Source organism: Heptranchias perlo, chromosome 38 (genome assembly GCF_035084215.1).
Source record: "Heptranchias perlo isolate sHepPer1 chromosome 38, sHepPer1.hap1, whole genome shotgun sequence".
Lineage (NCBI taxonomy): Eukaryota > Metazoa > Chordata > Chondrichthyes > Hexanchiformes > Hexanchidae > Heptranchias > Heptranchias perlo.
In genome coordinates this window covers 3,714,534-3,727,030 of record NC_090362.1, presented here as the reverse complement: position 1 = coordinate 3,727,030, position 12,497 = coordinate 3,714,534, and the positions used below count along the sequence as shown (strand labels likewise).

At 45.5% G+C, this 12,497-nt stretch overlaps 1 protein-coding gene across 2 annotated transcripts; it reads left to right on the top strand.

Moving 5' to 3' along the window:
- Positions 1–3,120: 3,120 nt before the first annotated feature.
- c2cd4a (C2 calcium dependent domain containing 4A) lies at positions 3,121–12,208 on the top strand. Of its 2 annotated transcripts, none has more exons than XM_067973234.1 (2): positions 3,121–4,260; positions 10,386–12,208. In XM_067973234.1, exon 2 carries the CDS (start codon positions 10,463–10,465, stop codon positions 12,149–12,151), a length of 1,689 nt encoding a protein of 562 aa, XP_067829335.1. In that variant the 5' UTR covers positions 3,121–4,260; positions 10,386–10,462; the 3' UTR covers positions 12,152–12,208. The 2 variants fall into 2 exon arrangements, with proteins under 2 accessions (XP_067829335.1, XP_067829336.1); XM_067973235.1 differs by having other exon boundaries at positions 3,121–4,409.
- Positions 12,209–12,497: the final 289 nt, after the last annotated feature.

Here is a 12,497-nt window from a genome sequence, read left to right as displayed (position 1 = left end):
CCCAGTCGGATGTGATGCATGCTGGGTTGCTGAGAGAAATAATGGTGGAAATTGTGGAGGTACTGGCCATAATCTTCCAAACATTCTTAGATACGGGGGTGGTGTCAGAGGACTGGAGAATTGCAAATGTTACACCCTTGTTCAAAAAAGGGTGTAAGGATAAACCCAGCAACTACAGGCCAGTCAATTTAACTCGGTGGCGAGGGAACTTTTAGAAACGATAATCTGGGACAGAATTAGCAGTCACTTGGACAAGTGTTGATTGATCAGGGAAAGCCAGTACAGATTTGTTAAAGGCAAATCGTATTTAACTAACTTGATTGAGTTTTTCGGTGAGGAAACAGAGAGGGTAGATGAGGGCAATGCAGTTGATGTGGTGTATATGGACTTTCAAAATGGGTTTCATAAAGTGTCGCATAATAGGTTTGTCATCAAGATCGAAGCCCATGGAATAAAGGGGGCAGTAGCAGCATGGTACAAAATTGGCTACATAACAGGAAGCAGAGAGTCGCAATGAACGGTTGTTTTTCAGACTGGAGGGAGGTGTACATTGGTGTTCCCCAGGGGCCGGTACTGGGACCACTGCTTTTTTTGATATATATTAATGACTTGGACTTGAATATGCAGGGCACAATTTCAAAATTTGCAGATGACACAAAACTTTGAAGTGTAGTGAACAGTGAGGAGAATAGTGATAGACTTCAAGAGGATATAGACAGGCTGGTGGGATGGGCGGACACATGGCAGATGAAATTTAACGCAGAAAAATGCGAAGTGACATTTCGGTAGGAAGAACGAGGAGAGGCAATATAAACTAAAGGGCGCAATTCTAAAAGGGATACAGGAACAGAGAGATCTGGGGGTATATGTGCGCAAATCATTGAAAGTGGCAGGGCAGGTTGAGAAAGCGGTTAAGAAAGCATACGGGATCCTGGGCTTTATAAATATAGGCATAGAGTACAAAAGCAAGGAAGTCATGATGAACCTTTATAAAACACTGGTTCGACCACAACTGAAATATTGTGTCCAGTGCTGGGCACCGCACTTTAGGAAAGATGTGAAGGCCTTAGAGAGGGTGCAGAAAAGAATTACTCGAATAATTCCAGGGATAGACCGGAGAAGCTGGGATTGTTCTCCTTGGAATAAAGAAGGCTGAGAGGAGATTTGATAGAGGTATTCAAAATCATGAAGGGTCTAGACAGAATAGATAGAGAGAAACTGTTCCCATTGGCGGAAGGGTCAAGGACCAGAGGACATAGATTTAAGGTGATTGGCAAAAGAACCAAAGGTGACATGAGGAAAAACTTCTTCACACAGCGAGTGGTTAGGATCTGGAATGCACTGCCTGAGGGGGTGGTGGAGGCAGATTCAATCATGGCTGTCAAAAGGGAACTGGATAAGTACTGGAAAGGAAAAAATTTGCAGGGCTACGGGAATAGGGCAGGGGAGTGGGACTAGCTGGATTGCTCTTGCATGGAGATGGCACGGACTCGATGGGCCGAATGGCCTCCTTCTGTGGTGTAACCTTTCTATGATTTTCATTGTGTTTCCGAACCCAAATCATTTATGTAGATCAGTTGCAATCAGAGCCCAGCAATCAACCCAGGGGCACTCTGCTCAGCACGTCTCCCCCAGCCTGATATCCATCCCCATGAATTGCACCCATTCTTTGAACCAATTTCTTAAACCACCCCAAGTTATACCGAGGAGACCCACTGGCCCATGTAGCAGTCTTTTATGCATTATATCGGATCAGTACGTGTGCATAGATAAATTAAGATAAAACATTGAAGATATCCTTGGGGACGCAGCTACACTTTTTAGTTGAAGCAACACAATTTTAAAAGATCTGAACCAGAAAAGAGCCAATGTTGTAGATTACCTTTCCTTTAGTGCCCTGTTGTAGATTACCTTTCCTTTAGTGCCCTGTTGTAGATTACCTTTCCTTTAGTGCCCTGATGTAGATTACCTTTCCTTTAGTGCCCTGATGTAGATTACCTTTCCTTTAGTGCCCTGTTGTACATTACCTTTCCTTTAGTGCCCTGTTGTAGATTACCTTTCCTTTAGTGCCCTGTTGTAGATTACCTTTCCTTTAGTGCCCTGTTGTAGATTACCTTTCCTTTAGTGCCCTGATGTAGATTACCTTTCCTTTAGTGCCCTGTTGTAGATTACCTTTCCTTTAGTGCCCTGTTGTAGATTACCTTTCCTTTAGTGCCCTGTTGTACATTACCTTTCCTTTAGTGCCCTGTTGTAGATTACCTTTCCTTTAGTGCCCTGTTGTACATTACCTTTCCTTTAGTGCCCTGTTGTAGATTACCTTTCCTTTAGTGCCCTGTTGTAGATTACCTTTCCTTTAGTGCCCTGTTGTAGATTACCTTTCCTTTAGTGCCCTGTTGTACATTACCTTTCCTTTAGTGCCCTGTTGTACATTACCTTTCCTTTAGTGCCCTGTTGTAGATTACCTTTCCTTTAGTGCCCTGTTGTAGATTACCTTTCCTTTAGTGCCCTGATGTAGATTACCTTTCCTTTAGTGCCCTGTAACGTAATCTGGCTGAAAGTGTGAGCGTTTAGCAAGTCACGGTCCAGCTTCTGGTCGGGAACAATGTCAAACCAGTTAGCCTCACTGTTCCTTCACTTTACTGGGCGAGTGTCCTCAGTGTGAGATGTTCCGTATCCCCATCTGGAAGGAGCTCTCTCCCCTGTCAGACGGTGCGTCTCTGTGCGGGGTCACTTGGAACTGAGCAAACTCACTAAACATGCTGGAAACGCCAATCGGTACATGTGAAGGAAGCAGACAAGTTACTGCTTTCGGTCTAACTCTCCGGCAGACTCATTTCTGCACTTTTGTGCTTTTTATTTAAATCAACAATCTGTTATTTTCAACCAAGTGATTGGCTGGGGCACCCCCCCTTCTTATAAAAGGGGGGGGGCCTAAAAAAAAATTGGCTGGGGCATTTGCTGTCCTGATGCAATTGGCCAGAAAGGGTTAAAGGCAGTATTTCCAGTCTGATTGGTTAAACTTATAATGAGTGCAGCCAATCCGCTGAGTACCTGGCGTTGAGTCACTGGTTGGTTTATAAAAACATCGTATGTTATTGAGTGAACGGGAGACGAGGCAATATTTCACTGAGTGAACATCAGGACAAGGTACCACTGAGTGACCAGAAGTCTGGACAACATTGTACTGAGTGAACAGAAGTCTGGACAACATTGTACTGAGTGAACAGAAGTCTGGACAACATTGTATTGAGTGAACAGAAGTCTGGACAACATTGTATTGAGTGAACAGAAGTCTGGACAACATTGCACTGAGTGAACAGAAGTCTGGACAGCATTGTACTGAGTGACCAGGAGTCTGGACAGCATTGTACTGAGCGATCAGGAGTCTGGACAGCATTGTACTGAGTGAACAGAAGTCTGGACAACATTGTACTGAGTGAACAGAAGTCTGGACAACATTGTACTGAGTGAACAGAAGTCTGGACAACATTGTACTGAGTGAACAGAAGTCTGGACAACATTGTATTGAGTGAACAGAAGTCTGGACAACATTGTATTGAGTGAACAGAAGTCTGGACAACATTGTATTGAGTGAACAGAAGTCTGGACAACATTGCACTGAGTGAACAGAAGTCTGGACAGCATTGTACTGAGTGACCAGGAGTCTGGACAGCATTGTACTGAGCGATCAGGAGTCTGGACAGCATTGTACTGAGCGATCAGGAGTCTGGACAGCATTGTACTGAGCGATCAGGAGTCTGGACAGCATTGTACTGAGCGACCAGGAGTCTGGACAGCATTGTACTGAGCGACCAGGAGTCTGGACAGCATTGTACTGAGCGATCAGGAGTCTGGACAGCATTGTACTGAGCGACCAGGAGTCTGGACAGCATTGTACTGAGCGACCAGGAGTCTGGACAGCATTGTACTGAGCGATCAGGAGTCTGGACAGCATTGTACTGAGTGATCAGGAGTCTGGACAGCATTGTACTGAGCGATCAGGAGTCTGGATGCATTGTACTGAGCGATCAGGAGTCTGGACAGCATTGTACTGAGCGATCAGGAGTCTGGACAGCATTGTACTGAGCGACCAGGAGTCTGGACAGCATTGTACTGAGCGACCAGGAGTCTGGACAGCATTGTACTGAGCGATCAGGAGTCTGGATGCATTGTACTGAGCGATCAGGAGTCTGGACAGCATTGTACTGAGCGATCAGGAGTCTGGATGCATTGCAGCCCCAAATAAACTGGCAAGAAGAGGTAGGGAAAGGAGAATGGAGTTTTTACAGTGTGTACAGGACTCCTTTCTTACCCAATATGTGAGATGTCCCACAAGAGACGAATCACTGCTATATCTAATAATGGGAAATGAACTGGAGTAGATAAGAGAAGTAAACATAGAGGAACATGTGAGTAACAGTGATCATAACATAATAAGATTTAAAATAATGATTGAGAAAGACAAAAGTAAGACAAAGATCAAAGTAATAGATTGGAAAAAAGTTAATTTTAAGAGAAACTAGGGAATGTAAACTGGAAAAAAATGTTGACAAAGAGCTGGAACAGCAGTGGGAAATATTTAAAATGGTGATCAATAGAGTTCAGGAGAAATATATTCCTCGAAAGAACAAGAACAAACAAGTCAATAATGAAACACCAAGAATGAATAAAGAGATAAGAGTAAAATTGAAACTAAAGAAAAAAGCAGACTCTAAGTACATAAATAATAAAGAAACGGTTGACAAAAAGGAATACAAGGAGGTTAGTAAGGATGGCAAAAAAACAATTAGGAAAGCGAAGAGGTACTACAAAATTAAATTATCACAATATAAAAAGAAATAGTAAATTATTCTACAGACTCATAAATAACAAAAGAAAAATCAGGATATGGATAGGGTCACTGAGGGATGCACAAGATAAACTCACAGGTAATGACAGCAAAATGGCAGAAATATTGAATAATTACTTTGCCTCAATATTTACCAGGGAGACTAACAAGGTGGGCATGACATTATAAGAAGAGATCAAAAAAGATATAAAGACATTTAAGATAGAAAGGGGGGAGATAATTGATAAACTAGTCAAATTTAGAGAGGATAAAACTCCTGGTCTGAGTGGATTGCATCTGCGAATATTAGAAGAAGTTAGGGAAGAGATAGCAGAGGGAATAGAAAAGGGAATAGTGCCAGAGGACTGGCGGAGACAGCTAATGTGAGAGCTATATTTATAAAGGGAGAAAGAACAAGTCCAGGGAACTATAGACCAGTTAGCTTAACATCGGTGGTTGAAAAGATAATGGAATCTTTACTCAAAGATGTAATAGAAAAACATCGAGAAAATGAAAATATAATAAAGAATAGTCAGCACAGATTTCAGAAGGGAAGGTCATGCTTAACGAACCTTATTGAATTCTTTGAAGAAGCAATAGCAATAGTAGACAAGGGAAATGCAGTAGATATATTATATTTGAAATTTTATAAGGCCTTCGATAAGGTACCACATAGTAGACTCATGACTAAGATCAGAACCTGGAGTCAGGGGACATGTAGCAGAATGGAGAACAAGTTGGCTACAAAACCGAAAACAGAGAGTAGGGGTTAAGGGTAGCGACTCAGACTGGCAAAAGGTGGGAAGTTGTGTTCCACAGGGATCGGTGCTGGGATCACCGTTGTTCACTATTTACATAAACGATTTGGACTCGGGAATCAGAAGTACGGTTTCAAAATTTGCAAAAAACACCAAATTGGAGCGTGTAGTTAACACAAAGGAAAAATGCATCAAAATGCAAGAAGAGATTAATAAACTTGCAGAATGGGCATGTAATTGGCAAATGAATTTCAATATCGATAAGTGTGAGGTGGTGCATGTTGGTGGGAAGAATAAGAAGGTCACTTACTGCTGGAATAGTAGGAGTCGAAATGGTGTAGCAGAGCAAAGGAATCTCTGGGTACAGATACACAAGTCACTAAAAGTAGCAGCGCAGGTTAATAAGGCCATAAAAAAGGCAAACTAAGCACCAGTTTATACCTCTAAGGGGCAGGAGTTCTACTTGCCAAAAAGAAAGCCATGGACGACAAAAGAGGAAAGGGACAATATAAAAGAGAAAACATACAAAAATGCAAAAAATAGCACAGATCCTGGCAACAGGGAGAAATATGAAGAACAGCAAAGGGTGACAAAACAGATAATAAGAGCTACAAAAGGGGAGTATGAAAAGAAACTTGCAAGGGATATCAAAACCAGCACAAAAAATTTTTACAATTATATTAGGAAAAAGAGGGTGGTCAAGAGCAATGTGGGCCCCTTAAAAACTGATAATGGTGATAATGTAAATGAAAATAAGGAAAAGGCTGACGCGTTAAATAATTACTTTGCGTCAGTATTTACAGTAGAGGAAGAGGATAGCATGTCAGACACCCCAAAGAAACTAATTTTGAATCAAGGATGGTGTAACAAATACGATTTCTAGACCAAATCATAGTCATGTATCCCATCCTGCAAAGCTTTAGGTGCTCGGCTAAAAAGTGAGGCTGTGGGCAGACCTTGTGTCTGTGAGAATACAAAGGGAGCCAGCAGTCCACAGGAAATGATATGCCGACATCAGGCAAAATGATTGGGAAGATCGCAGAGATAATAGAAATGTGTAACAGACACATTGAAGACCAACTGTCAGAAACAGATAAGAAAAGTCCCAAAGCATAATCAAAGACTCAGGGCCTGGACACAGATTAATCCTGGTATGTTAATTGCAGGAGCTTTGTTCAGATAATTAGGTAACTTTCGTGATTGACATATACAGGATGAGACATCGTAAATGTCTGCATCCGAACAATCAAAATACACAGAAAGATGAGGGCATGTCCCCTATATGATTAGATAGAATGGACAACAGTTAACACCATAGAATGGATAAAGATGTCTGGAACAATGGGGGGGTTGCGGAGATGTCCGGGACAGACGACATCATGGGACTAATGTTGTTAAGCTACCAGAAGCAAATATGCCTCAGCGAGATATATAAACTGGGACACTGTCCCACTACAGTTAGAAGCAGCTTCCCGAGATGGCGGAGGCCCACACACCCTACGATACCAGGCCTGATCAGCTTGAAACTTCCTAGGGACAGGTTGTACCATCCTTGTTTATTTGATATAACTGTATTAGAATGTTGTTACATAAATACTTGTTGGTTGGTATGACTGCATTACAAAGTTGCTCTTGTGCCTATAATAAAGCTTGCATGTTCGGTCACACTCGGGCCCGAATCATTGTGGAAGTTATTGCTAAGAAGGATTAACAATCCTTGGTAGCATTAATAATAGCATATTTCCAACAGATAGGGACTCACCAAAATTAATGTAAGCAAATTAACAGTAACAAAGAAAATAATGGCACTAAAGAGTGACTAACCCCCAGGACCAGATGGTTTCCAACCCAGGGTTTTAAAGGAAGTTGGTGAGAACATTGCAGGAGCCCTAACTATAATCTTTCAAAGTTCTCTCGATTCAGGAACTGTTCCTTTTAGATTGGAAAATTGTACATGTCCACTCCGTTATTTAAGAAAGGCGAGAGAGGGAAACCAGGGAATTATAGACCAGTTAGCCTAACATCTGTTGTCGGGAAATTACTAGAGTCTTTAATTAAGGATAGAGAAATTTTCAGCTGATCAGAGAGAGCCAGCACGGATTTGTAAAGGGTAGGTCATGCCTGATGAACCTGATTGAATTTTTTGAAGAGGTGACTAAAGTAGTGGGCAGGGGAATGTCTATGGATGTTGTTTACATGGACTTCCAGAAGGCATTCAATAAAGTCCCTCATAAGAGACTGTTAGCTAAAGTTGAAGTTCATGGAATTGGCGGCAAATTATTGACCTGGTTAGGAAATTGGCTGAGCAGCAGAAGACGGAGAGTAGGGATAATGGGCAGGTCTGTGTTGGGGCTTCACCTATTCATTGTATTTATCAAAGTCTTAGTTGACAGGATAGAGAGCCACATATCCATGTTTGCCAATGATACAAAGATAGGCAGCATTGTAAGCAGTCTAGATGGAAGCATAAAATTACGGAGAGATATTAAAAAGGATAGATCAGAGTACTTTCTAAATGGTGGAAAGCTCGAAACAGTGGAGGTCCAAAGAGGCTTATTGTGCATAGATCAGTAGTTGAGGAGAAATTTTTTCACCCAGAGGGTGGTGGGGGTCTGGAACTCACTGCCTGAAAGGGTGGGAGAGGCAGAAACCCTCAACTCATTTAAAATGTCCTTGGATGTGCACTTGAAATGCCGTAACCTACAGGGCTACGGACCAAGTGCTGGAAAGTGGGACTAAGCTGGATTGTTCTTTTTCGGCTGGCACGGACACGATGGGCCAAATGGCCTCCTCCTGTGCCATAACTTTCTATGATTCTAAGATTAAAATGTCATGGCCAGATACAGAAAATAATCAAAAAGGCTAACGGAATGCTGGCCTTTATATCTAGAGGACTAGAATACAAGGGGATGGAAGTTATGCTGCAGCAATACAAAGCCCTGGTTAGACCACACCTGGAGTACTGTGTTCAGTTCTGGGCACCGCACCTCAGGAAGGATATATTGGCCTTGGAGGGAGTGCAGCGTAGATTTACTAGAATGACACCTGGACTCCAAGGATTAAATTACGAGGAGAGATTACACAAACTAGGGTTGTATTCCCTGGAATTTATAAGGTTAAGGAGTGATTTGATTGAAGTTTTCAAGATATTAAGGGGAACTGAAAGGGTGGATAGAGAGAAACTATTTCCGCTGGTTGGGGAGTCTAGGACTATGGGGACACAGCTAAAAATTAGAGCCAGGACTTTCAGAAGTGAAGTTAGAAAACACTTCTACACGCAAAGGGTGGTAGAAGTTTGGAACTCTCTTCCTCAAATAGCAGTTGATGCCAGCTCAATTGTTAATTTTAAATCTGAGATTGATAGAATTTTGTTAACCAAAGCTTTTAAGGGATATGGGGCTAAGGTGGGTATATGGAGTTAGGTCACAGATCAGCCATGATCTCAGTGAATGGTGGAACTGTCTGGAGGGGCTAAATGGCCGACTCCTGTTCCTATGTTCCTACGAGGGTTAATTTCTAGAGAGATAGAATTGAAAAGCAGACACTTTATGTTAAGCTTGTATATAACCTTGGTTAGACCACGCTTGGAGTACTGCGCACAGTTCTGGTCTCGATATTATGTAAAGGATTTAGAGGCATTGATGAAGGTGCAAAAAGATTCACAAGGATGATACCAGAACCGAGAGCATATACTTATCAGGAAAGATTAAACAGGCTGGGGCTCCTTTCTCTAGAAAAGAGAAGGTGAAAGGGTGACCTGCTGGAGGTCTTTATGATTATGAAAGGGATTGATAGGGTAGATGTAAAGAAAATGTTTCCATTTGTGAGGGTGTCCAAAACCAGAGGCCATCAATATAAGATAGTCACCAATAAATCCAATAGGGAATTCAGGAGAAACTTCTTTACCCAGAGAGTGGTTAGAATGTGGAACTTGCTACCACAAGGAGTAGTTGAGGCAAATAGTATAGGTGCATTTAAGGGGGAGGTAGATAAGCACATGAGGAGAAAGAATAGAAGGATATGCTGATAGGGGTAGATGAAGTAGGTTGGGAGGAGGCTCATGTGGAGCATAAACTCCGGCATAGACCAGTTGGGATGAATGGCCTGTTTCTGGGCTGTAGACTCGCTGTAACTCGAGTGACCAGGAGTCTGGACAATGTTGTACTGAGTGACCAGGAGTCTGGACAATGTTGTACTGAGTGACCAGGAGTCTGGACAATGTTGTACTGAGTGACCAGGAGACTGGACAATGTTGTACTGAATGACCAGGAGACTGGACAATGTTGTAGAGAGTGACCGGGAGACTGGACAATGTTGTACAGAGTGACCAGGAGACTGGACAATGTTGTACAGAGTGACCAGGAGTCTGGACAATGTTGTACAGAGTGACCAGGAGTCTGGACAATGTTGTACAGAGTGACCAGGAGTCTGGACAATGTTGTACTGAGTCACCAGGAGTCTGGACAATGTTGTACTGAGTGACCGGGAGTCTGGACAATGTTGTACTGAGTGACCAGGAGACTGGACAACATCCTGCTCTGCAATACAGGTATCCGGGTGGTAAGGAGTTCTTTTTCAGTGTATTATTATCATGAACTTGTGAAAGCTATATCAGCTTCCTGGAGTTAGAAAATGGTTTTTATTGAGATAGGGGACTCCAGAACTGAAGTAAATGCAGTGAGATGCCGGTTAACATCTCGGATTGTTTAGTCTGCAGTTTTCTGGTTGTGTTTCAGAGCCGTGGGGCGCCAGATAGATTCAGTGCTTCAAAGTAACCGGGACTTTCCTCCTGTTCACAGATTGACAGCGACGTTCCACCAAGACCGTTGTTCCAGGGCTGTTTGTTTGAACCTCCCAGTGTCCCGCTCCTTCAGTCATGAGCCCTGACCCGAATCCAGCCCGAAGGACTATGGTTTACACCAACGTCTTGACTCCCGACCGCATCCCAGAATTCTTCATTCCTCCGAAGTTCGTCCCCCAGCAAAGCCCGGGGGCCGCTCCATGCCAACGGACCTCAACTGTGAACCCACCTGCTGGGGAGAAGCCGCTCTGGGAGCGCTGCATCGTAGACCTGGAGTGTCGGGGGTATCAGGGCCGGGGGTTGGTCATGGCGCGCGGTCACACGGAGGGAGACAGCACTGACTGGGATCCCAAGTCCCAGGCGGCCCTGTCACTGCCACATTTCCCCCGGGCTCTGACCCCCTACGGCTTCTGCACCCTGCTGGAGAGCCCGCACACCCGGCGTAAGGAGTCACTCTTCCACGGTCACCCGAGCGCCCCCCGGGGAATCCCTGTAGGGAAGCCCCCTCCCTCCGCCCACCTTACCCCTCCCTCCGCCCACCTTACCCCTCCCTCCGCCCACCTTACCCCTCCCTCCGCCCGGCTCTCTCCCTCCACCCACCTTACCTCTCCCTCCACCCGGCTCTCTCCCTCCGCCCACCTTACCCCTCCCTCCGCCCACCTTACCCCTCCCTCCACCCGGCCCTCTCCCTCCGTCCATCGACCCTCTCCCTCCGCCTGGCTCTCTCCCTCCACCTGGCTCTCTCCCTCCGCCCACCTTACCCCTCTCTCCACCCGGCTCCCTCCCTCCGCCCACCTTACCCCTCCCTCCGCCCGGCTCTCTCCCTCCGCCCACCTTACCCCTCCCTCCGCCCGGCTCTCTCCCTCCGCCCACCTTACCTCTCCCTCCACCCGGCTCTCTCCCTCCGCCCACCTTACCTCTCCCTCCACCCGGCTCTCTCCCTCCGCCCACCTTACCCCTCTCTCCACCCGGCTCCCTCCCTCCGCCCACCTTACCCCTCCCTCCGCCCACCTTACCCTTCCCTCCGCCCATCAACCCTCTCCCTCCGTCCGGCGCTCTCCCTCCACCCGGCCCTCTCCCTCCGCCCATCGACCCTCTCCCTCCGCCTGGCTCTCTGCCCCCGGGCTCCTGAGCAGCGAGCCATCCTCATCTCAAGAGTCCTCCCCGCCCAGCAGGCCCCGTCTGCCCAGGGCACCGAACAGCTGCTCGCTACTCCGAGCCCTGGGCTGGCGAAATGCCCTGGGCAGGACAGCGAGAAAGTGGCCCGGGGTCAGGCCAAGAAGGGACAGCTCGCTCTCCAGTTCCACAGACAGCAGCCCCGATCCCGGCAGGAGGGCTCACAGTGCCCCCTCCTCCCCGGGGTTTGTCCCCCTTGGGCAGAGCCTGGTCAAGGAGAGCATTGCCACTCTGGGGGAAAGCGGCGTCCTGCGGCTGCGGGCCGAGTACTGCAGCGAGAGGCAGAGGATCCGGCTCCAGCTGCTCAGCCTGGAGGGGCTGTATGAGCAGTGTGCTGACTGCCAGTCCATCTGCTGCCGTCTGTCCCTGTACCTGGAACCAGGCAAAGCCCAGAAGCAGCAGAGTGTGATCATCCGCAGGAGCAGAAACCCCATCTTCAACCAGGACTTCTTCTTCGACGGGATCTCTGGGGACCAACTCGACTCTAAGTATTTTAAAATTAAAGTTATTAACAAAGTCTCCAGCGTGAAAAGGGATTCAGTTTTAGGAGTGTACAAGCTCTGTTTAGCCAGCATTCTGCCGCTGTAAATGCAATGTAAAATTTATCTCTTTTTTTTTCAATGCATTTTGTTTCAATTAAATGACAAAACAAATCTCAACTTCCTTTGCTGTGATGTGATTGCTCAACCCACAAACCATGAACCTAGGCTGTTATTATTGTGGTCACAGATTCATTGCCCACAAGTATCAAGAAAAAGCTTGGTTTTTTATCACTTGTTGCTTGGCAAAACATTTTTTTTTGTTTAAAAATAAAAGCAGACACTGTTAGACATCACACTGCGTCACGGGGTCATTGGCCTAGGATTTGCTGGCAAAATAACAGCGAGTTGAATGCGTACGCCATTATTGGTGTGTACAAAAATCCAGCAACCCG